The following is a 25,663-nucleotide window of genomic DNA, read 5'->3' as shown; positions in this document are numbered from 1 at the left end:
CGCTCGCTGGGGCGCGGGCCGTTGGGCGGCGCGGGACGGCGGCGGGAGCTGCAGCGGGACCGGCGCGTCCCGCCCGAGGGTGGCTCTGGCTGAGGGTGGCGGGGTCGGGGGAGAGCCCGGGGCAGCGGCCGAAACGGCAGGGCGGCGGCAAAGCCCGCTGCCCCCGGACGTCCCCGGCGACATGCTGGCAGATAACCTTGTGGAGGAGTTCGAGATAGAGGATGAGCCCTGGTATGACCACCGGGACCTCCAGCAAGGTGAGGGCGAGGTCGCTGGGAGGTTGGGGGTGGGAATCCGGGGGTGGCAGGTGTGGAAAGTGCTAGAAAGTTCCTTAGGCTGGAGGTTTGGGATGCGCGGCCAGGGGCTTCTCGCGCTCACCTGGCAACGGATCCGCCCATCCCGACCTCAGAGTATAAGCGCGCGCGGCCCACGGCCCTGCGGATGCGCCACCCTGGCTGATGCTTGGCGCTTTAAGAAAGCGCTTGCGGAGGATGAGCGGATCCATCCCCTTAGTGGACTTCTGAGGTGGGCAGGGGTGAACCAGCTTGACTTGCTCTAGAAGTGAGCTGCTGACCTGGCTCCGGGTCGTGCTGCCCTGCCCGCCCCACTTCGCCTTTCATGGTCCGCAGACTCTGCAAGCCGCTGCAGGTGGTGGGGGGGCAGTACTGCTGTGCGGTACCCGCGCCATCACTCTGTGGGAATAATTTTTTGTTATCCCGTTTTCCAGAAAGCAGAAGCTAAAAGATTTAAGTGGATTCCCCAAAGCCGAATATGGGAGCGAGTATTTTTGATGCCACACACACTTGAAATGAGGAGTCTGTAGACACTTCAGATCTTAGCATCCCAATTTATAACCTACCTAGTGTTAAACTCTGTGTGTGTGTTTTAATTTATTACTTAGCCATCATTCATCAGAGGCTAGATGAAATTATTTGAGGGCAGCTCTATCATGTCCTTATCTTTGCATTCGGATTTTCAATGAAAAATAATCCTTCCTTGGACATCTCCAGAGACAATGTCAAGAGTGTCCCCAGTCTGAATCCAGTGGCCCATTTTCTTCCACATTCATAGTAGGATTTTGTGTTTGAGGACACCGATAAACCCTTAACACCCTGCTAGACTCCTTTAATTCCCCCAATAGCACCAGGTGCTGCAATAGTTACCTCAGGCTGAAGTGGATATTGTCGGGGAGACTAGGTATTCACTGTAGACTCCAGAGTAGACATTCTTAACCACCATACAGAGGGGTCCTCGGGAATCCTTTCAAGCATCCTGCTTGTGCTATTCTGTGTAATTATTCCCACTCCAAACTTTTCGTGAAAATTAATATCTTTTTGAGTTGGCTGTTAAACACCAGTGAATCTGACAGGGGCGGTGGGGGACGGGGGTAGTTTTGAGCTTGAATGACCCGTACTTAGAAAGTAGAAAAGGAAAACAGGTAGCTTTTTGGAGAGGTGGTAATTTGCTTTTTTTTTTTTAAAGTTTCTGTCTGTCTTGATTTCTTAATGTGCAAATGACCTAAGCCCAAACAGATCCTGTACTACTATAATTGAAGCTGCCTAGCAGCTACAGTGCCAGTTCGCTGTCACATTTCTCTGTGTCCAGAAGACAAGTTTGTTAGACATTTAGCCTACTTCACACTGGTCCCGTAAGGATTGATGACCTGCTTTGATACTTGAGGACTGAAGCAACCACGGTGAGATTGCAACATTTTATTATATGAAAGCAGTTCCTATAACCCAAGCAAGAGATTCTTCTTTACCATATTAAAGAAGAATGCAAAACCTTCAAGAACAGACCGGTCTCCCATATCTAACATCATATATAACACATCATAATAGAAACTTAATTTAGTATTTGTTGGCCTGAACTGAAGCTGTCACACAACAGCTCTCCAGTGCCCTGGTCCACCCATCAGCCAAATCCCCCTCCACAGGAGGTTATCAGGAACAGACAGTTGTAGTATCTCAGTCTACTGAGTGGTAAACAAAATATGTTTGGGGCTGTTTGTGGAATTCTTAACTTCTGATCTAGATGAAGGTGTCACAAGTCTGAACAAACCCTAACCTCTGGGCTAATTTACTACTGATTTGCATTTGGGGTTTCTTGTGTACTTTCCAAAGGTTTTTACATCTGTTATCACAGTGGACTTTGCCATGGCTTCCGTATCATAAACATATAAAGTACAAATGGAAGATATGAAATCCTGTTAGCTCATTAATATGCCCCTGAAAGAATGACGGCTGCTCATTTGAGCATCTGTTCCCCCAATTTTGCTGCCTTATATGTTAAACAGTTTTGCGTATATGGTGTGCTGGGATTGAGGCCAGGGCCTCAATGCATGGTAGGTAAGCAGTGTACCACAGAGCCAGCTTAGATCTACCTTTGAACAGAGTTTACAATTGTTTCTCAAGAGCATACTGTTTTTTCTAACCTAGGTATTAATGTAGGCAGTGACACCACTTGCTGTAGCCAGCTATTAGAGAGGAAGGGCTCTCACTCTGTGTGCTATTCATGAATCTACTCACCAGAGACATCTGGAGATGCTAGTAAATGTACACCCTTGGCATTTGCTGCTAAGTAGTTTGGGAACAGCTCTTTCTCTGTGCAGATTAAGGAACTCTAGTCGTTTATCATGTGTTCTGCATGACCTTTATTAACTTATGTAGTAGATTCATATTGGATACATGGCCTAAAATGCTTTACAAAAATATTTACAATAGGCTGGGCCCTCCCACACCAGTCACTAATTAAGGAAAAAACCCTACAGGCTTATGTACAATCCAATCTTGTGGAGTTATTTCTCAATTTTGTCTCTCTCTCTCTGATGATAGTACTATACTGTGTGTCATATTGACACGCAACCAGCCAGAGTGTATGTGGAAGTCAGAGGAAGACTTGTGGGAGTCCCTTCTCTTGTTTCTCCGTGTGGGTCCTCGCAGCTGAGCTCAGGTTATCAGGCTTAATGGCCAGTGCTCTTACCCACTGAACCATCTCACCAGTTCTTATTTACTTTCTGAGATCAGGTCTTGGTGTGTAACTCAGGCAACCTCAAACTCAAAGCAAACTCCCTGCCTCAGTCAACTGAATGATGAGATTGCTGTGCTTGGTTTTTCTTCAGTATATTAATTATTGTGTGTTGGAAGCAAGTTGCATGCCTCGTAACCTGTGGAGGTCATAGAACAACTTCGTGGAGGCAGATCTCTACCACCTTTACATAGTTCCCAGGATCAAACGCTGATCCCTGGGCTTGGAAGGCAAATGCCTTTCTTTGTCCTTTTAGCAACATTTTATTTTCATTTTTTTTTTATTTTCCTTTATATGTATGTTTGTGTGTATGTATGTATGTATAGTAGAAGATGATGTCTGATCCTCTGGAACTGGAGTTGTAGGCAAGTAATCCACCATATAGATGCTGGGAACTGAACCTAGGTCCTCTGCAAGAGCAGCAAGTGCACTTAACCTCTGAGCCATCTCTCCAGCCTAGGCCTGCTTCATAAAACAACTTACCAAAAAAGGAAAAAGAAAAGAAAATCCAGCTGAACATAGTGGCAGGTATGATGGCGCACACCTTTCCAGGTGAATCTGAATTCAAGGCCGGCCTGGTCTACATAGCAAGCTCTAGGCTAGCCAAGGCTATATAATGAGAACATGTCTTTAAAAATTTTTTTTCTCTAAAGCATTACGAATATTACATTTTTTTATCTAGTACTAGCTGCCACTATTTAAATAGGCAACTGTGTTAAACTTTGTTAGGTCCTTCCTTTCTAGTCAGAATAACAAAAACATTCTTACCTCAGTCAACTCTGGTCTTCTATTCATTTTTTTTTTTTTTTTTTTTTTTTTTTTTTTGCTTCTTTTCTCCGGAGCTGGGGACCGAACCCAGGGCCTTGCGCTTCCTAGGCAAGCGCTCTACCACTGAGCTAAATCCCCAACCCCTCCTATTCATATCTTGTTACATGTAAAGCTGCGCAGAGGCCAGAGATGCTTTGGTGAGGAGACTTTTGTTAGAGAACTGAGTTGGCACACTAAGAATACTGCCAGTAATCTCTGGGCACAGTCTTTTCTGGGACAGCAGGAGCCTTCTGTATAGGTGATGATGGCACTTGCTTTGAAAAGTGCCCCCAAGAACAAGGTGGAAAGGCTTCAAAGACTGGCTTTCCTGTAAACCAACTGCCAGTGCAGTTGTCACTGGTGGAGCTTTGCAAGCTTTAGAACAAGGGCTTGGGTTGCAGGTGTATAGATCACCAAATGAAGTCGCAGTTTAAAGGAATGCTGAAATTCCTTTCCAAGATGAGTAGGTCTTTCTAAATTTCAGAATGAGCTCATTCCTGAATTTCTAATGTGTACTTAATTGCTGAATCATTGTTTAGAGGATCATTAAAACTGACACTATTGGGGTTTTGTATGTTTGTGTTGAGGTTTCGTGTGCATGCGCTCAATTATAGTAATGTCGGCAGCAGACATTGTGTAGGAGTGTCACCAGGTGACACATTTGACTTTGTAATGGGAAAAGCTTTCAGCCTTCGTGTTACTGAATTACTGCTGCAGATACAACTAATAGAATAACATCCTCAGCTTTTTTATTTGTCCCAAGTTTAAGAAACAAGTAAAATAAAAGGACTGTAATAAGTTCTGAAAGAAAGCTCTTAAAAAGAAAGTAGCAGTCAGCTACTATCGCCCCAGTGCACGACTGAGAGACTATTACTTAAAGCTAACAGCCTGCGCTGAAACTAGAGCATGATGGGGCTCAGGATGCGTTCAGTGGTCGAGCCCTTGCTTTTGTGTGTGAGGTCCCTAGCATTAAAGAAAACACTTTACATGCCAAGACTGGTTAATAAAAAGAGTATCAGACATATAGATCACTGATACATTTAAGTCTATGATATTTATAGTGACTGCCTAAGCCAGGCCAGTTCAGTAGGATTTAGAAAAGACAATGGAAATCTTTATTGTAATAGATAAACAGGTGTGCAAAGCTCTGGAAGTGTAAGATTTCCTTTCCTTTTGTGCGTTAATTAAAAAGTAAAATTAAAGGACATTCAGCATTCTCCTGTTCCCTCCACCAATTACTTAGAAACGCTTCTCGGGCTTCCTGCCAGCTTTTGGCTCTTTTTGGTTATGGAGGCCAGATGCTACACAACAGGAAATGATGTGTTTTAAAGACTGGAGGGTGTCTTTACACCAACAGATGAAGTCATGCCCTATTATACAGTGTGACCTCATGGATGTATTCTTGTAGTTACGCTTTGACTTGCTAGAGTTCTAAACATTCCATGAAATATTCAAGAGACTGAAGCTTCAGGTTACGACTGAGCCTGGGGCAGACTCTGTTTAACTGCAACCTAGGACTGAGATGAAGATGGGTCTCAAATTTTTATTTGTTGTTGGCTAATGGGAAGCGGAGAGGGAGGGGAAGGGAGGGAGGGAGGGGGAGAGAGAGAGAGAGAGAGAGAGAGAGAGAGAGAGAGAGAGAGAGAGAGAGAGAGACTCTACCTCTACAGTAGCAGGAAACATGCTACCGTCTGTTGTAACTGGCATAAGCAGTTTATAACTGAATGGAAGTGAGGAACTCAGGTCTTGGTTCTGAAGACGTTTCAGCTCAAAAGTTTTTGTAGATTCAATTGGCTTAGTTTGGTTTTATTTTTTTGAAATTAGTGAGAAATGACCTTTATTTTGTGAGAATTGTTTTTTATTTATATTTTCCATTATGTGTGTTCATTGCATATGGTACTGTGTTGTGTACAAACATTCTCATGAGAAAACAGTGCATGATGAGACTGTTCCCTTTTATCTGCCATCCACCCTTTAGTCCTCCCTTGCCCTATTGGTCCCTTTTGCTCCCTAGACAGTTTTGCTTACTACCATGTGGCTGGCATGCATGCATGCATACATACATACATACATACATACATACATGACTATCTGTGTGGCTTCGAACTCGTGGCAATCCTGTTTCTGCCTACAAAGTGCTGGGATTATAGGTGTCAGTCCTTCACCATGTTCGTTTATAATTCTTTTTGGTTCAGTGAAAAAAAGCTAGTAATTTGGCTGGGTGGAGATGTTCTTTCATTGGATGAGCCAGCCAGAAACACCCGAATGTCTGAACTCTTCATTTCTCCGCACCGTCACTCACAAGTGACTAAAGCCCTAGCTAGACTAGAGAGCGTTATAATCTCCCCCTTAAAGAGGACATACTTCTCTTCAGCCTTGAAACTATGCAGACATGGGTTTGAGCATTTAGTTCAGTGGTTAAGTGCTTGCTTAAAATGTAACAGAGCCCAGGGTTTGAGCCCCAGCATTGAAGAAGGGAGAAAAACAATCTACTTTGAAGTCTGGCATGGCAGGAGGGGGGGGGGGCATGTTTGTAATTCCAGCTCTGATGATGTGAGGCAGAAAGATTGAATTTAAGACAGCCTGAGTTATGTAATGAGACTCTGTATGAAGGGATAAGGGGGAGGTGGTTAGGGAGGTTACTTTAGAGCACTTGTCTTATGTGGGCAAGGCTCTAGTGATGGAAGAAGAAAACACTGCAGATGTAGGTGATGAAGAGTCCTGGGACATGAGTTAGAACCTTTAGTTTCTATGTGTATTGGTTGAGTACTTTAATAGTTTTGTCCTTCTGGTTGTCTCATCTGAAAAAGCTAGGTTTTATATCCATGAAAACATACCAAGATTAATCTCTCTCTTTTTTATTGCCTTTCTATATTGAGGGTATTTATTATGATGACTTATTGTAGTCCAACTCCCCAACAATGGTCAGCTATGAATGGGAAGTCCAAAGAGTCTAGTAGCTGCTCAGTCCCACAAAGCTGGTTGTTTCAGCTGCTCTTCTGTAGAAGTAGCTTCCAAGAGATGTGCTGGCAAGTAAATGGCGAAGGAGAGAGAATCTTTCTGCTTCCAACGTCCTTATGTAGGTCTCCAGCAGAAGGTGTGGCCCAGATTAAAGGTGTGTACTACCAGATTGACCTTGAACTCAGAGATCTCCATAGGTTTAAAGACGTACTCTCTTGCCTGGGCCTATCCTTTCCATAGCCACAATGCCTCAAAATCTCCAGGTCAGAAACTTGTGTCTTCCAGCCTCAAGATCTGGATCACATGTGAGCTCTCCAATTCTAGATTGTAGCTCATTCCACATATAGTCAAGTTGACAACCAGAAATATCCATTACAGATGGGTATGACAGACTTCAACATAATCTGTCACCTCAGAAATGGTAGAGAAAATAAATAAATCTCAGGAGATCCTTGGCTCAGCAATCTAGCTGGATTTATTAATTTCAGGTTCAGTGATTGATACTGTCATTCAAAGGTGTCTATAAAATGGAAATAAGTCAAGCTTCTTTTGGTGCACAACTTTGATTTTAGCACACAGCAGGCAGAGGCACACAGATCCCCAAGTCTTCGAAGTGACTTCCAGAACAGTCAGGGATACTCAGAGAAAACCTCTAATAACTATTTACCCTTCTGTGAAAGATGCAACCGTCCTCCAGTGTGCCACATTGTCTCGTGGCTTCTTTGTGTCTGTGACTTATATAGCATGGTTATCCTGTACATTTTATTTAATATCCACTTATAAGTTACTACATACTGTGTATGGCCTTTTGGGTCTGGGTTACTTCACTCAGGATGATATTTTCTAGTTCTACCCATTTGCCCACAAAATTCATAATGTCCTTGTTTTTAATGGCTGAGTAGTATACTGTGAGACTGGTAAAGGCACCCTGGTTCCTGGTTGAGCTAAGGCTCCAAGCCCCAAGATTAATGTCTCTTAAATGCTTTCAGTTATTGGTAAAAAGTTTTAGCTTGTGAATACAAGATGGAATTGATTGACCTCTTTACTGGCCTATATGTAATAACAGTAATAGATATTTTTAATATTATTAAAATTTTAAGAGAACACATTTAGTAATTATCAATACAGTTTCATTTTTGAATAGTGATAAATTTTTAAGGTGACTATGCTGGATGTGTGGTACACATAGTTTAACCTCGGCTGCTTGGCAGGATGAACAAGAAGGTTTTCAATTAGAAATCAGCCTGGTCAACAGTGGGACCTTCATTTCAAGAGAGAACATTGTTAAGTTTCTTCTCAGGCCCTTAGCCCAGTAGTCTCAGGGTTTTGGCCACTTTTGTAGAGAGAATATTTACATACTGTGTGGAAGCATCACCTGTCAATAAAAGCCTATGGCCAATGAGCTGAGGCAGTATCAGTAGGTGGAACATGCAGGAGAGAGAGAACTCTAGGAAAGTCAGACATGGAGGTTCGCCCCTAATGCTGAGGAGAGGTAACCATGTAGTGGGACTTAGATAGAATAAATGGGCAATTAAGTTATGAGCTAGTCGGGGAACAAGCCAAAGCTTTAGGCCAGTATTCATAGTTAAGAAGTCTCAGAGTGGTAATTTCGGGGAAAAGGGCTGGTGGACAGGCCCACAGTGACACACTTTAGCAGTGTAAGGTATAGGTTCTAGGTCATGGAATGGATCTTAAAACTATTAGTAATAATATAAAAAGTGGTTGGCTCCCATAACATTGTGCTCATATTTATTGCACCAGAATATCTTGCAAGCAAGTCACTGTTGTAAGTCACAGGGTTTGTAGCCAGGTAATTAATGTCCAAAGTACCTTCCAGCGCCACAGGGTCATTGGGGTAGAGCTTCTAGTCAGGTACCAGCTCTACTAGGGTTCAATAATGAAACTCTTTTAAGTGTTACCTTCACCAGTAGTGCCTTAGCATTAGGTTGTGGAAAGCAACCAATAGGTTGTGATGTTTGGGGGCTTCCAGGGAACCGTTTGGTCAATTACTCAACAAGATTCAACCCAAGCTTGGCACTGGGGGTTTTACTTGGTGGCATGTCTAGTTGGGGCATTGTTTCTCCTATTATTTGGTGACTCCATATATGTCCCTCCCTCCCCCCACTCTGTGTGTGTGTGTGTGTGTGTGTGTGTGTGTGTGTGTGCGTGTGCGTGCGTGCGTGCGTGCGTGCGTGTGTGTGTGTGTGTGTGTGTTTAAGCTTCTATAGTAGATTTTCACATGGATTTCCAAATGGCCTTTAGTGTTCATTGTTTCTCCTCGTATCTCCTCCTTTTGCTCCTCTCCAATCCTGGGGAGGATCTGGGAAGAGTTGGGGGAAGGTAAACACATAATCAAGATACACAAGAAAAGTATGTGGACACTGATGGACAGCAGGTTTGTTGCTTCATTCTCCCTCCTCCTTTTTTGGTGAGGGAAAACCAGCACAATGATAATTATGTTGTTGGATGGGTATTACTATATTTCGTGATACATATTTGTATTCCAGTAGTTGAAGTAATTTACCATCACATAGAATACAATTTAAAATGTCTCTGGGGCTGGTGAGATGGCTCAGTGGTTAAGAGCACTGACTGCTCTTCCAGAGGTCCTGAGTTCAAATCCCAGCAACCACATGGTGGCTCACAACCATCTGTAATGGGATCAGATGCCCTCTTTTGGTGTGTCTGAAGACAGCTACAGTGTACTCATATAAAAATTAAAAAAAAAAAATATGTAAAATGTCTCTGCCGTGGCTTGTAACATCTTACACGATTGCTCTTTGGCTGCTTCTCCCATTTCAACTCACTCCACTCCCTTTTCTTGCTTTCTTCCTACTGGCTGTTTGCCAGGTTATAGAATATGATAAGTAATTTCCTGGCTCTTCCATGATGACTTCCCATCTTTCAAGCCATAGCTAAAATTAGATTCCTCCTTGCATAATTTAACCTTTTGCCCCTATATTCAGTATCAAATTAATAAATAAATCCTTTCAGCTTTTACTTTGTAGTCATGTTGAAGTTTGTTCCTTTTCTCCATCGCCAGTATCTGCATCGCCAGTATCTGAGCCACCATCCTTTTTCTCACTCCTGCTTACAGTGTCCTCTCACGGTGCTCTATCTTGGTCTCATTCCGTGTGTCTCATTTGTGTGGCAGTCAGAATCAACCTGCCAAGCCTCCCTAGTCTCTCCACCTACTTTGAATAAAAAGCAGTGCTTGATCTCTTGTTTAGTCCTACCCAAGCTGGCCTGCCTTGGAGTCCCTCTGATTTACTCTCCATGTCCTACTCTGCTTCAACATGGCCTCCTTAATAGCTTCACTCAGATTCCTCCCAGGGACTTTTTACTTGCCTTGCCTCTGCCTGGTATTCTGTTCCCTCAGATGTATACTTCCTCAGTTTCTTCACATCCTTATTATAGCATGACCTGTGGTTTAGCCTCTCTCATCCAAACTCCCCCATACACCTTCCTTGCTTTACATGATCTCAAGTACCTGGTGCTCTCTGTTTTATATGCTATTGTGCGCTTTCTCCCATAGGCTGTAAGCAATAAAACCTGAACTACTTATATTCCCCAATATCGTAATCTGATCTTGCTGAATATATACGTATCCATGTGTGTGTGCGTGTGAATACAGTTGTCAAAGAATTGTCAAAGCACCATTTGGATGGCGATGGTGCTATCACGTTTGAAGACTTAGTGTTTATGTGCTCTGTAGCTTCCCCTAGTAACTTAGGAAAGTCAACAAAGTAGGAGCTTCACCCAGTCTGCTCTTGTAGCCAGAGTTTGTACCAACAAACATCTTTAAACCAATTGCAGCTTAGCTTGGAAAGACTGTTCTGTATTATTACTTTTGATATTTATAATATGATATTAACGGAACAGTTGTTTCTCAAAACAAGACAGTTAAGTTTAGAGACCTTTACAATCGCTGTCTGGGAGCTAGGAAGATGGCTCAGCAGTTAAGAGCATGTACTGTGTCTTAGTCAGGGTTTGTATTTCCACACATACACAAAATCATGACCAAGAAGCAAGTTGGAGAGGAAAGGGTTTATTCAGCTTACACTTCCATGTAGCTGTTCATCACCAAAGGAAGTCAGGACTAGAATTCAAGCGGTCAGGAAGCAGGAGCTGGTGCAGAGGCCATGGAGGGATGTTACTTACGACTTGCTTCCCCTGGTTTGCTCAGTTTGCTTTCTTATAGAACCCAAGACCACCAGCCCAGGGATGGCACCACCCACAATGGGCTAGGTCCTCCCCCCTTGATCACTAATTGAGAAAATGGCTTATAGCTGGATCTCATGGAGGCATTTATTTCCTCAAGGGAGGCTCCTCCTCTGTGATAACTCCAGCTGTGTCAAAAGCAACCAGTACATACTGTTCTTTCAGAGAGCCAAAGTTCAGTTTCCAGCACCCACATGAGGCAGCCTACAACTACCTGTAATTCAAACTCTGGCTCTGTGGGCCTCTGCACTCATTTATACATACCTACACAGACAGACAAACACACAACTAAAAATAAACATTTAAAATCACTGTTCTAGAAAATGTTAGGTCTGGGTCATGACCTTTCAGCCTAGAGGTCATGACATTTCCCACTATATATCATAGAGCTGACCCATAAAATGCACTACAGAGATAATTGTTTCAATGACCTGTGTCACCATAATTGCTGGGCTTTCCTCCCCCGTAAAGGCATTCCCCCTATACATCCCCCTTATTGCCCCTCCCCCATATTCCCCTGCACTGGGGATCCAACCTTGACAGGACCAAGGACTTCCCCTTCCTCTGGTGCCCCAACAAGGCTATTCTCTGGTACATATAATTGCTGGGATTTTTAAAGTAAAAGCTTTGTGCTCTGGCAACCCCAGAGCTCAGCCACCTATCTTCAATACACCACTAAAGAGACAGATGATAGTGGAAAACAAAAGATTTATTCAACATGGCTATACTGAGAATAGGAACAAATATGAGGGGCCTGATGACTGTACCTCCATGTCCATTTAAGGACTTGCTAACATGAGATGTAGGTGACTAGAGGACAGGAGGTTTATATAACTAAGCAGTGCCGGTCAAGGTGTGGTCCTACCTACGTTGTTTCAGCTCTGGTCTGTCCTGTAGGATGGACTGACAAGTTGTCAGTCAGAACTATGTGGAACACAGTCTTTCCTTTCCCCTGGTAGGGGATTCCGAGGGAGATTTTAATTATTTGGGGGACAGGGCATAGGTGTCTCTTGAGATTATCTATCCTGTCAGGGTTTTTTTTTATATATATATATATTATTACTAAGTTTCTATTCCTCGGATTGTAATATAACAAAACCTGTCTTCTTCACACATATGCCTAAGAAGTCAATTGACAAATAAGCTTTAAAATAGAGAAGCCAAATGTGGTGGCTCATACTTGGAATCCTAGCATGTAGGAAGCTGAGGGAGAATTGCTATGACTTCCCAGGACAGCCAGGGCAGAGGGGAGGGGGTGGAATAAAATAGAATCCTGGCCCCATGTTTAAGGAGGAAGCATGAAGCAAAACTGTATTGCTGCTTTGCTTAAAAGCTGTGATAGGTCTGGGTGGTAGTGGTACATGCCTTTAATCCCAGCATTCAGAGGATAGAGACAGGCAGATCTCTCTTGAGTTCAAGGCCAGCCTGGTCTGCAGAGTAAGTTTCAGGACAGTCAGGACTCACAGAAAACCCCTGTCTTGAAAAAACAAAACAAAAAAGATATGATAGGAATTGAGGTGGGGAGAGACAGACTTGTGAAACAAGTATCTTCACCACTGGTGTACTTCTTCATTTCTTGCATTAATATTTGGTTGCCTTGAGAATCTAGGTATAGGGGGTTAGAGGGAGAGCTCAGTCATTAAGAGTATGTCCTGCTTTTCTGGAGGACCTGGATTAGGTTCTTGGCACCCACATCAGTAGCTCACAGCTACATGTAACTCCAGTTCCATAGGATCCAATGCATGTGTCTGACCTTCAGTACATGTACTCTCATAGACATACACACACACACACACACACACACACACACACACACACCTCTTCAAAGAAAAAAAGTGAAGAGAGTCCAGACAACAAACTTTGCTTTGACAGTTGTGTTCACAGTAGCTTGCTAGAAATTTTGGAGTCTGCTCAGAGGCCCGTGTCTTTGGCTCAGAGAATTCCTCTCAAAAGCAGAACGTCAGGATTTGAATAATGGTATTACCAAATGATGATCTTAGAACTGTAAGACTGAATGGTCATTCCTGAAATAATGCCCACATCTCTGTCAAGTAGGCTGCTGTCATTCATGTCTGACAGGGTGCATGAGAGACTACTTCACCTGCTAGGAGGCCCCAGGTCAACTGAATTTTAAGTAGGACTCCGATTTCTTTTAGGGCATTCTGTGTTCTATTGATCTGACTTGCATGTGCTGGGACTTGCTTCATTTATTTTAAGAACTGGGTTATATAAAATGTTGAAGTAAGCGCACTGAATTTGCTGTTTGTTGTTTATTGTGCTAGATCTCCAACTTGCTGCAGAACTCGGAAAGACGCTACTGGATCGGAACACAGAGTTGGAGGATTCTCTTCAGCAGATGTACACAACCAATCAGGAGCAGTTACAGGAAATTGAGGTAATTTACTCATCGAGAGGTACATTCTCTGTGATGTGTTGCTCTCTGCTCTTGTCATGGACTGCTAAATAGCATTGAGAAATAGTATTCAGCTTCCGAGTAGTCTGTTTTGAGAAATTGAACCACCAAAGATACTTTAAAGAAAGTTTTCCTAGTATGTAAGTCTGCTCTGATTAAAAAAATAGTTTTCTCTTCAACCTTGGTAAAGTGTACAAGAAGTAAACAATCTAATATATGCCAGTATATAAAGCAAAATGAAGTCATATCTAGTTTTTTAACTTTTTTTTCTTTTAAAAATGAGTTATGCAACATGGAAGGTATTCAGAAAAGCATGAACATGCAGAACAGCACACATACAAAGATTTGTGCATACCCCGATTCTCAGGGGAGAGAACTGCCCACACTGTTAACATTCCCTGCATACTCTCCTTTGGTGGCACCCGCTCCCTCCAACTAAACACCATTCCAAATTTAGAGTTAGGTAAGGAGGTTTGTTGTGACGCAGTGTTTGATCTTATAGTTTGTTAAACTTACCTGGGCCTAAACTTAAAGAATTAGTAAAATTCTTGTTATTTATTTGCTTATTTATTTGAGACAGGAAGTATTGTTCTGCAATCCAGGTTGGTTTCAGTCCCTCCTGCCTTCAGTCCCTCCTTCACTTTTGTGAAGTAAACATACCAGTGCAGCCAACACTCAGATAAGTAATGAAAACGTTATCAGCCAATCACTTACCACCCCAGTAACCCACACCCCACCCAGACACCCTGGGTTAGCCTGTTCGAATGTCATGTGAGTGCAATGACTTGTGCAAATTTTCTTGGGTTTCATTTGCTGCTGTGGATTGTGAGTGCTAAATGCACACACTGTCCCTGAGTTACGACTCCCCACACCTCTAATCTTCAACACCCAAGCAGAGGCAGGTGGACCTGTGAGTTTGAGACCAGCCTGATCCACAGAAGTGAGTTCAGGACATCCAGGATAACATAGAAAAACCCTGTCTTGAAAGTTTAGAGAGAGAGAAAGAAAAACAATTATGATTGAGAACCGAAAGGTTAGCACTTACTCTATCCCCCAGAGAGATCTAAATGAATTCAAAACATTATGGAACAAACTAGTGAGTGGGGAATGAGGGATACTGGTCAACTGGTAAGAACAATAGGAGGAAGTCTCTAAACTCACTGTGAAGAACATGGGGGGCGGGGGTATTGAGACAGGGTCTCACCATGTAGCCCTGGCTATCCTAGAACTCATCTGTAGACCATGCTGGCTCAAATTTGCAGAGATCTGTCTGCCTCCCAAGTGCTAAGACTAAAGGTGTGTGCCATGATGTACAGCTTCCAAAGACTGATCCTAATAATACAAGTATTCTTCCGAAGGCGTTAGTGCATTTCAAACAGTCATCATGAAAATGATCAGTGGTTTTGTTAAGTATTGTTTTTGATGTTTAAAAATGGCTATCAAGGTGACTTTCCTTGGAACTGGAGTGGGAGGAGAAAACTAACTGCTGCAGGTTGTCCTCTGACTCCGTATGTGTGCCACGGCATGCACACACCCCGGATGATCCGTAAATGAAAATTTAGAACACTTCTGTTGTCTGTTTTAAAGTACACTGAGCCAGGAGTGGTAGAGCATGGCTTTACTCCCTCCACTTGGGAGGGAGGCCAACCTGGTCCGCATGGTGGGTGCCACCAGGTCAGCTAGGACGACGTAGTTGAGATTTTGTCACAAAAATAAAGACATTGCTTAAGTTTTAGTATGATTTGGAAGATATTATGTGTGAATATTTTTTTATGTATTATATGTGTGCCTTGTGCCCATGGGAACCAGAAGAGAGCATCAGATTCTAAGGAACTGGGGTTATAGACAATTGTGAGACAACATGTTGGGTACTGGGGTTGAAGTCTGGTCCTCTGGAGTAACAACAAATGCTCTGAGCTGCTGAGCCTTCTCTCAGGCCCTCACATTTTTTAAAAAAGTTGAATAAGCTATTGAAAGTATTGGTTTTACTGGCTACAGAAAGGCCTGTAGCTTGTCTGAGTACTGATTTGAAGACCCAATTTTTATGTTACATTTATTATTCACCTTAATTTCAGAGTCAGCCTGAATAAGGCCTTGTTTCAGCACACACCACACACATGCACCCCTACCCCTGGATGCCTGTGGAGGTCAGAGGATAACTTGTAGAGTCTCCTCCTCCTATTCGGGTTCTAGGGATCAAACAGGTTCTCAGGCTTGGTGGCCAGTGGCCGCCCTGCACATGTAAGTTCTTAAAAAGTACAGAGAAAAGTAGCTCTTGGTTGCTTGTTTGTTTTCAGGTCCTGGATGGGAGAGAGAGGCTATGGGGGATAATGGGATTTGACCTGATCTTTCCTGCAGCCATGTGTTCTTGTTACTATGTTGCTTTGACACTTTCACTGTCCCAACAGAAGTTATACTTACCTATAAAGGTTCTACTTCACAGCATCCCATTTTGCAAGAATTCATTCCTTCGGGGCTGGGGATTTAGCTCAGTGGTAGAGCGCTTGCCTAGGAAGCGCAAGGCCCTGGGTTCGGTCCCCAGCTCCGAAAAAAAGAACCAAAAAAAAAAAAAAAAGCATTCATTCCTTCTTGGGAACAGAGGGGTGGGGGGAAAAGAGTGTGTGTGCGCGCACACACGTGCACATGCACATATGCCAGCACCGAAGACTGATGTGAAGTATTTTTCCCTATTGCTTTCCAAAAAGTCTCTCACTTAACCTGGAGCTTACAATTTAGGTAAGCCCAGGGAATCTTTTGTCTTTCCCCCCAGGACTGGGATTACAGGTGGACACTGCCATGCCAGCTTTTTTTTTTTTTTTAACTTAATATGTATATTTTATGTATAATTTATTGTTTTAAGACAGGGTCTTAATATGGAGTTCTGATTCTCTGGGACTCACTATGTAGACCAGGCTGGCCTCAAACTCACAGAGATTGAACTGCCTCTAACTTCTGACACAAAGCCCAGCTGTGTACGAGTGTTTACCCGCATGTATGTAAATGCACTGCAAGCCTGTTTGGTGCTAGAGAGCAGTTTAAAGGCTCTGAGCACTTAACTCTACCTCTGGAGACTTGTAGATGTGCGGAGGGAGTAGTAATGGCCTGTATATTCAGAGACTTAGGCGTAGGTCCTTGATTATATTTGCAAATAGCCATGTAAGTCACCTCAGGTCTGTCTGCTTCACTGTGGAGCGGTGACAAATGTTAGCATTGTGTTGGTACAGGGTGTTCTGGAGGGATGACGAGATCATGGGAATGGTATGTTTTGGACTTGTGTGATTATCACATCATTATAGATTTTTCAAAATATTTGTAGTGGAAGAGTCTTAATTAAAAAAAAAAGTGTTGATTTAGTTGGCCGTAGATCTTAAAAACTTGGCAAGCGAGGGCCGGGGAAAAGGCTCAGTTGGTAAAGTGGTTGCCGTGAAAACATGAAACCACGAGTTTGGATCCCCTGCACCCACCCATAAAGCAGCCAAGTATGATGGCATGTGTCTGTAATACAGTGGCAGCAGGGACAGGTGGATCCCAACAACCAGTATCTGTGGGTGAACTCAGGTTCAGAGAGAGACCCTGTCCCAAAAACTAAAAGCAGACATCTAGGATCAGCCTCTGTCCTCCACACACACATACACACCAAAGCCCTCTCGGTATGCTTTTAGTATGTGATCTTTATTTTCATAGTCCTCCTTTCCAACCCTGTGTGTCCTATGGTAAATATATTGCTGTAATTGGGGGAAATATACTTTTCATCATTTATTAGGAATTATTTTTCACTGTTACTGAATGTTATTTTTGCACTAAATTTAAAAGACTTGGCTGTGGTCCTTGATTAAAGGATGGTACTCACACTGCTGGGAAACCAGATTTCCATTTTTGTTCTGTTTTTTTGAAACAGGATCTCTTTATATAGCCATGGCTGGCCTGGGACTCCCTAGGTAGACCAGGCTGACCTCACCCACAGAGATCCGCTTGTCTTGTCTCCCCAGGGTTGGGGTTAAAGCTGTGTGCCATTGTGCCCGGGTCCTTTTCTTTTGAAGGATGAGTTGTAGGGTCTGCACTCAGGTGCTCATGTCTGCAGGCCAGCACTTTACCAGCTAAACCTGATGTTCTTGTCACAGGTTGGCATTTTTGTCTACTTTGCTGCCAATCCCACATCCCCCATCCTGCATTGGTGGTTTTGGTTTTGGTTTTTGGTTTTTGGGTTTTTTTTTTTTTCTTGTATCCTTTTTCCCTTATTCAGTATATCAATGGTGTCCCAGGTTCTGAATTGAGAAAATGAGTCTATGTATGAACTTTGAGACAAATGGTGGAAAAGATAACCTTTTTCCATCTATCAAAGTGAAGGAAAAAAATAATAATTTAGAGCCCAAGCTCTAAATGAGGGCAGTGCTGAGTATACAAGAGTAAGTCCTCTGACAAATGCATTTTGTGTGTAGGAATGAGGACAGACCATCTAGGTCCCTGCAGTAAACTTGCATATGTACTTCGAAGCCAGTAGTTTTTCTTGAAGTTGTTGACCAGGTGACACCCCCTGTGACTGATTATTGAAGACTGAATGGCTTTTCTGATTAATTTTGGCTTAATTTAATTAAACTAAACTGCCACCATGTGGAAAAACAAGTTCCTTGGCATTCTTGGATTATCCTTAAAGCCAAGTCCTCTCGGGCTAAGATATCACAAGTTCTTCAATGGCTTCATTGTGTTTTTATCACAGGTTTTTATATCATGAATAAGAGGCACTTTCCGTAGGTGTTTTAGCGGCCAATTTGCATGTTGACTTATTTCCTGTGTGTTGGCCATAAGCCTAAGGTGACAGTTTTTTTTAAAGAGACTTAATTTGGGGACCCATGCAGTGTGTGGTGTGCATTATAAGTATCTCTCCTTCAGGTTTCTGAGTGTCACATTGGGGCCATGGGAATAGGGAGTCTAAGTGGGAATTAGTGGTTAGTAGGCTTTTCTCAGGAGGTCTGTAGCCAAACCCATCACAGAAGCTTTCAAAACTCAACCTTTCTTGACATTTGTACTCTGCATAGTGTGGTGCTGAACATAGCTGCTGTGAACAGAGGTCTTGAAATAGATATTTAGCTAATCCCTACTAAATATGTGAGAAGTGGGCTGTATAGAGAACAGTAACCATTCCTTCCCAGAAAGTGACAGTCAAGAATTGAGGTGATTGTTCTGTTGTCTTGAGAGGAATGGGGGCAGTGCTGAGTAGACAAGAGTAAGTCCTCTGACAAATGGATTTTGTGTGTAGGAATGAGGACAGACCATCTAGGTCCCTGCAGTTGTCTTTCAGGTGAATCTTAGCAGTGCATAGACAAAGTTTAAAAACTAATTCTAGATAAAGATGACAGTAGTTGCCGCTTCCTGAACACGTTCATCATTTGTCAGACACCAGACTAGACTCTGTATCTTACCCGTCATGTAAATAAATGCATATGTGAGAGGCCAGTTTAACTGAGTAAGACGTGCATTTTTATATGTATACATCAGAGATACTCAAGTGAGTGGTTCTCTTAAGAGGAAGGCAGCTTTGGAGTTTATTTTACACACTGTGATTGATATTCCTGGTTGTCAACTTGGCTACATCTGGAATGAATGACAATCCAGAAATGGAGGCCACACCTGTGGTCCAGAACTTGAGGCTGGAAGAAGACACAGGCTTTTGATCCTGTAAGTGTTGGATGACGCATGCTTTTGACTTGGATCTTAAGGCCTAGTATCCATGGAAGTCTTAGGCTCAGGCAAGGTGGTACATGCCTTTAATCCCAGGAGACAGAGACAAGCAGATCTCTGAGTTTAAGGCCAGCCTGAGACAGAGCAAGTTCCAACTGAAGAAAAGCTTAGATCTGGGTTAGTGGTACACGCCTTTAATCTGAGCCATACATCTTCAGCACTGGAAAAATCCAACCCAAAAGCTTTACTGGTTTTTATCTACTTGTCGTCCAGGAAGATACCACACTTAGAAAATGGAAGTCCTTTTCCTCCCATCTAATCCCTGCTCCAAGAATATACTGTTCTGCATTATGGCGTATGCGTTAGGCAGGGCTCTCTAGAGTCACAGTAGTTATGGAATATCTCTCTATATAAGGGAATTTATTGTAATGACTTAGTCTGTAGTCCAACTAGCCCAACAGTGGGCAGCTGTGAATGGGAAGTCTTCGTAAGGGAGTGGGAGGCTTACTTACATAAGGGCGATGGGAAAAGAAGGAAAGGTTCGCTCTTTTTTGCCTGCTTACACTTACCTGCCAATACATGTGTCAGAACCTAACTCTACAGAAAACCAGCTGAAACACCCAGCCTTGTGGGACTGAGCAACTTGTAGACTCTTAGACTTCGCAGTTAGCTCCGTTTGTTTGAAAGAAGACTGTGAACTCCTGTGCAAGTGTTGCATACCTGTAGTCTCAGCACTAGGAAGCTGAGTCAGGAGGGCCAAAGGTCGGAGCCAGCGCTGCTGGGATGTAGAACAGACATTTTCTCAAAAACAGAGGGCACTTGGCTCTGATGGTACTTGAAGAGCTGTGTTCAAGGAGTGTTTGTAAGGTCTAGTCTGCTACCATATGCTTGTATTTCAACACCTCCCCTCACCCCCGTTGTGTCCTGAGGAGTGGGAGTGTTGTGTTTGGAGTGGATGCTCCGCTTTAGTGTGTCCCGGTGACCTAGCTGTGGAGTTAAGAGGCGCTTATTCCCTCATCCTCCATCTTCAGAAAGCAGTCTTAGCGGGACCAAAATAAATACCTGCTAAGTCTCGAGAGCAAGGACAGTAGCGGTAGCATCCCTGTAGAGTAGGAATAACAAGATTTTCACATGTTAAGTATTTGGTAAAATTAATGTATTTTTCACTAGTTTTTGTCTGAATGCCTCATTCAGGAAAAAAAGGGTTGATTTTTGTTTTTCAAGCAAAAAAAAAAAAAGCCATCAAAATCCTCTACTTTAAGCTTTTCCTTCTTTTTTCCTTTTGGTTAAACTTTTTTTAACCTTTTTTAAACAGATTTATTATTTTTATTGTATGAATGTTTTGCCTGAATGTGTGTATATGCACTTAAGTGTGTGCCTGATGCCTGCGGAAGTTAGAAGGACCAGGTGCCCTGGAGCTGGCGCTAAGACAGGTGGTAAACTGTTGAACGGATGCTGCCAGTGAGCCCTCATGTTCTCTGTAAGAACAAGTGCTCAACCACTGAACCGTCTCTCCAGTCTCTGTTAAAATATTGTGTTTAAATTTTTGTCATGTTTTTCCAAGTTTTCTTGAGAGATTATCATATTTCATTTTGGGTTTTCCTTCTGAATGTCGAGCATATAGTTTGTAAAATTAGTCTAGCCTCATGGAACGTAAGAGTTTTGGAAAGCATTAAATTAATAGAGCTAAGCACATCAAGAATAGCTTATGCTGTTTTTATTATTAAAACAGGTAGTTTTGTTGGGGTTTAGCATTCTCTTTTCCATTAAGTAAGCTGATGACACTGGTAGAGTAAAAAAAATTCACATTTGGTCTTTGTCCCTGAATCGTGGCTTAAAAAGTCTTGTAAAACCATTATTGTCCAGAGTATGAGGGATGGCCCACATTATTAGCTAGCCAGGAGAAGTGTGGGCAGATAGCAATCAACTTTAATTGCCGAAGCCTTTGACAGAACTCTAAAACAAGGCTATGGGAGCTTCTGGACTAGCAAACATCACCATGCCAGGAGGGTGCTGAGCCTGCAGGTGGAGGCCCTAAGCCCTCACCTGGCATTAGTTGGTGTTGGAGAACCAGAGAATTGGTGTTAAGCATGCAGGTTATCTTATCTGTTTGTGTTACCTGATCTCACTCCTCTTTTATAGTACCTGACCAAGCAGGTGGAGCTTCTACGGCAAATGAATGAGCAGCATGCAAAAGTTTATGAGCAGTTAGATGTTACAGCAAGAGAACTGGAAGAAACCAACCAGAAGCTAGTTGCTGAGAGCAAGGCCTCACAGCAGAAAATCCTGAGGTAAATTTCTAACTCTTACAGGGGCAGTCTACAAAGGAATTAGTATAATTCGAAGTACAATGTGCCTATAGAAGGTTTGGGCAGTCTAGGATACGGGGTTTTTCTGGAGAAGGAAGATTAACTGTAAGTTCTTTCCAATTAAGAAAGCCAAGTTTGAGTGGCTCACACCTAATCCCCTTCATTGGTTTTGATCTTAATTTAATTTGACAAGCAGTGACTGGCTTCTGTTTTATTCACAGCTTGACAGAAACAATTGAATGCCTGCAAACCAACATTGATCACCTCCAGAGCCAAGTGGAGGAGCTGAAGTCTAACCAAGGAAGAGGGAGGCAGAAGGCATGTGACCAGGAGAGACCAGCACCAAGCTTCTCCTGTCTGAAAGAGCTGTACGACCTCCGCCAGTAAGAGCCTGCCTTGCTGTGGATTTGCAGACTGGGACCAGCCATGTCATGACACGTTCTAGATCACAGTAGATGGAAAGCTTCATTTCCAGGATCGCCCCTCAGCTGCTAAACCACCAGTGGTTTAGACAGAGCTGCTGACCAGAAACCTATCAGGGAGCGTTTCTGGGTGTCAGTAATTTTATGAAAACAGTTTTTATTTTTTTTCATTTTAATTTGTTAAATATTAGTTTAAAATTAGTAATACTTCCATTGTAGTACAGATTTGGGAGTTGTATTTCACTTTAGAATGAAAGAAAAAATGGAACCTAGAAGCTAGATTTGGTAGCTCAAATTCCAGCACTCAGGAAGCAGAGGCAGGCTCTGTGAGTTCTAGTCCAAAACATAGCAAGTTCTAGGACAGTTAGGACTATACAGAGATCTTGTCTCAAAAGACAAAAGGAGTATTTTCACCTAAAGAAATAAGTAATATATAGTGTTGACTTTGAGTCTTTAATAATGCTTACTAAACACCTATTATACTGCAGTTGATATCCAGAATTGATGGCCAAAATGGACATGCTCTGTGTCCCCCAAGCCCTTCATTTTAATGGAGAGCTCGATGCTCCATAACCAAGACACAGATAGGTGCGAGCTGCCCCAGACTGAATAGGACAGAGGCCAGTTTGTACGTCTCACACTTTGCTTTTTCTCACATTACTTATGGCGATTTGGGGCTTTTGAGATAAGGTCTCATTCAGCCCAGCTGGCCTCAAACTCCTGATGTCCCAAGTGCTGCTGAGATTACATGTGTGCATCCAGCACTGGCCATGTTCTCCAAGGGCAAACACTAACTCTCCTCAGGTCAGAATTTCTAGGTGTGAACCTAAAGCTGCCCCGGTGGTTCTGATGTGGATCTGAGGTTAAGGTCCAAACATTGGTTTCCTCAACCTTGGTTTCACATTATGGAAAACATTTTAAACTCCATAGGTCCCGGCAGAAGACCAACAGTGTCCAAACCAATGGTGTGAGCGCTAGGTTTTAAGATCACCACCCAGCTGATAGTGACCTCCAACTAGTGACGAGAATCTCTGCCCACCATATTTCCCAGTAAGCAGCTGTATTCTGCTGGTCTTGGAGTGGGTGTTCTATACTACTTTTAATATTAGGGGGAAAAAAGTCACAAAAACTGTATTTGTTTGCTTTCAAGAATTTGCCAGCCTTGGGGCTGGGGATTTAGCTCAGTGGTAGAGCGCTTACCTAGGAAGCGCAAGGCCCTGGGTTCGGTCCCCAACTCCGAAAAAAAGAACCAAAAAAAAAAAAGAATTTGCCAGCCTTATGTAGCGTCATATACCCACTGCTTGTAGAATGGAATGGGCTAAAAATTGATGTCGTGGTTCTTAAAGACTTAGTTGAAAAGCAGCCTCCTTCGCAGTGCCAGTTGACCTTTCTGTATTTCCATGTTTCCTCAGACACTTTGTATATGACCACGTGTTTGCTGAGAAGATCACTTCCTTGCAGAGCCAGCAAAGCCCTGATGAGGAAGAAAACGAGCACCTGAAAAAGGCAGTGACGATGTTGCAGGCCCAGCTGAGTCTAGAGAGGAAGAAGCGAGTGAGCGTGGAGGCAGAGTATAAAGTGGTGCTGAAGGAGAACAGCGAGCTGGAGCAGCAGCTGAGTGCCACAGATGCCTACCGAGCCCGGGCACAGGAGTTGGAGGCAGAGGTGGCCGAGATGCGGCAGATGCTGCAGGCAGAGCATCCTTTTGTGAATGGCGTTGAGAAGCTGGTACCCGACTCCCTGTTTGTTCCTTTCAAGGAGCCCAGCCAGAGTCTGCTGGAGGAAATGTTCCTGGCTGCTCCAGAAGCACATAGAAAACCACTCAAACGCAGCAGCAGTGAGACGGTGCTCAGCAGCCTGGCGGGGGATGACATCGTGAAGGACCATGAGGACACTTGCATCAGGAGAGCGAAGGCTGTGAAGCAGAGGGGCATCTCCCTTCTGCATGAAGTGGACACTCAGTACAGCGCCCTGAAAGTGAAGTATGAAGAGCTCCTGAGGAAGTGCCAGCAGGAGCAGGACTCACTGTCACACAAGGCTGTGCAGACCTCCAGACTACTGACGAGGGACCTGACAGGGCTGGTCCCGCAGTCTGAGGCCGGGGCCAGTGGCTGGGAACCCACCCCTGTAAGCCCAGAGCCCATCAGTTCCCCCACCACTACACCTCCAGAATACAAAGCACTATTTAAGGAGATATTTAGTTGCATCAAGAAAACAAAGCAGGAAATAGATGAACAGAGAACAAAATACCCCTCCCTCTCCCCTTACTCGTAATGAGACCTCCAGTTGTAACCGCCTGTTCTCTCTCACCCAATGCCCCTTCAGACTCATAAGCGCAGTCTCCAGAGCTTGATGTTGCCGATGACACTTGCCTCGTTGCTTTGCTTAGTTGGCAAAAGCAGGAAAAGAGGTGACTGATAATGTTGAGTCCGAGGTCCTAGGAAATCTCGATAGACTGGCCTCTGGATGGAACATTGATTAAACTGATTTCCAGGAGAAGCCCCAGGACTAGCAGAGGGAGATCCATGTACTTGGGAGTAGGCTAAAGTACTTAACAGTGTAGGGTAAAGGGCAGGATTGGAACAAAACTAAGGCTGCTGCTGTTGCTTTCATATTCAGCTTCTCAAACTACTTGGAACCCCAAGAACTGCCTAACTAAAATACTTCTCACAAACACTGTCGTTCAGAAGAGCGTTGAGAAAGCAAGACTTATCTGAAGTAGATGACATTAACAAGCTCCTTAGGCCCCTGAAGTTTTATTGCATCTGCTAGCACTTGAATGATGACTGACAGATCCTAATGTAGCCAAATTCAAGTTAATACCAATTGAAATGGCAAATTTTGGTTTAATCAATGCCTGTTTGTATCTGCCCAGCATTCAGTTGTTTTACTCAAAGCTAGGCATGTAATAGTAATTCTGTTTTCAGGTGGAAACAGCAGTCTCTTGGGTGTGATCCGCACTGGCCACTTGGCAGCCACGAGCTGCTCCTCCCTAGTTCTTAACCATTCCAGACCTTCAGAATTCCCGTCTCCTTCATACACAGTATTGATGTTCTGACTGTGGAAACAATCTTCCTCTCACTTGCACACTTTTAATTTAAAAATATTTAAGAGAACCGTGGTTCTGATGTATATATTTTTCTAAAGGCTAAATAAAGCTATCTATGAATGTGAACAATGGATCTACTGTCTGTCGTTTTTCGTTTACAGCTGAAACCAGCTGGCTTTCCCCAGTATTTCTCAAGGGAATTGGAAGTGATTTCTCCTTGGTTTTTGTTTTTTTTTTCTTTTTTTCTTTTTTTCGGAGCTGGGGACCGAACCCAGGGCCTTGCGCTTGTTAGGCAAGCGCTCTACCACTGAGCTAAATCCCCAACCCCTTGTTTTTGTTTTTAAGCAAGAAATCCTTGGGATTGTATAACTTAACACAAACTCTACCTATGTTGCTAAATATTATGATTAAAAACATTTTCCACAATTATTTTCACTATTTCAGAAGTGTCTGGCTTAGTTCTAAATTCATTGCACTTAACTAGTTGATTGTTAAAGCTTCTGATCATGGGTAAAATAACTTTTCAGTGTTTCACTATTGGGCTAAGACAATGGTTCAGTTGAGTAAGGTGCTTGTACAAGCACTAAGACCTGAGCATTCCACAGCACTCATGTGAAAGATAGGAGCATGGTGGGCATGTACATGCAACCTCACCACTGTGGAGGCAAACACCAGCAGATCCCAAGGTCTCACTGGCCTTAGCCAATCCATAAACTCCAAGCTCAGGGAGAAACTGTTCTTAAGAGTAAAGACTGGAGCAATGTCTCAAGCAATG

General features: G+C 43.3%; 1 protein-coding gene across 1 annotated transcript; it reads left to right on the top strand.

Moving 5' to 3' along the window:
• Positions 1–103: 103 nt before the first annotated feature.
• Cdr2 (cerebellar degeneration-related protein 2) lies at positions 104–25,021 on the top strand. Its single transcript, NM_001025682.1, has 5 exons — positions 104–257; positions 13,299–13,411; positions 21,251–21,399; positions 21,639–21,800; positions 23,252–25,021. The coding sequence occupies exons 1-5, from the start codon at positions 182–184 to the stop codon at positions 24,111–24,113; spliced, it is 1,362 nt and encodes a 453-aa protein (NP_001020853.1). The 5' UTR covers positions 104–181; the 3' UTR covers positions 24,114–25,021.
• The last annotated feature ends 642 nt before the right edge of the window (positions 25,022–25,663 follow it).

Source organism: Rattus norvegicus, chromosome 1 (genome assembly GCF_021556685.1).
Source record: "Rattus norvegicus strain SHRSP/BbbUtx chromosome 1, alternate assembly SHRSP_T2T, whole genome shotgun sequence".
Taxonomy (NCBI): domain Eukaryota; kingdom Metazoa; phylum Chordata; class Mammalia; order Rodentia; family Muridae; genus Rattus; species Rattus norvegicus.
Note: the sequence above shows the minus strand (reverse complement) of the source record. Positions and strands in the feature narration are given on the sequence as shown.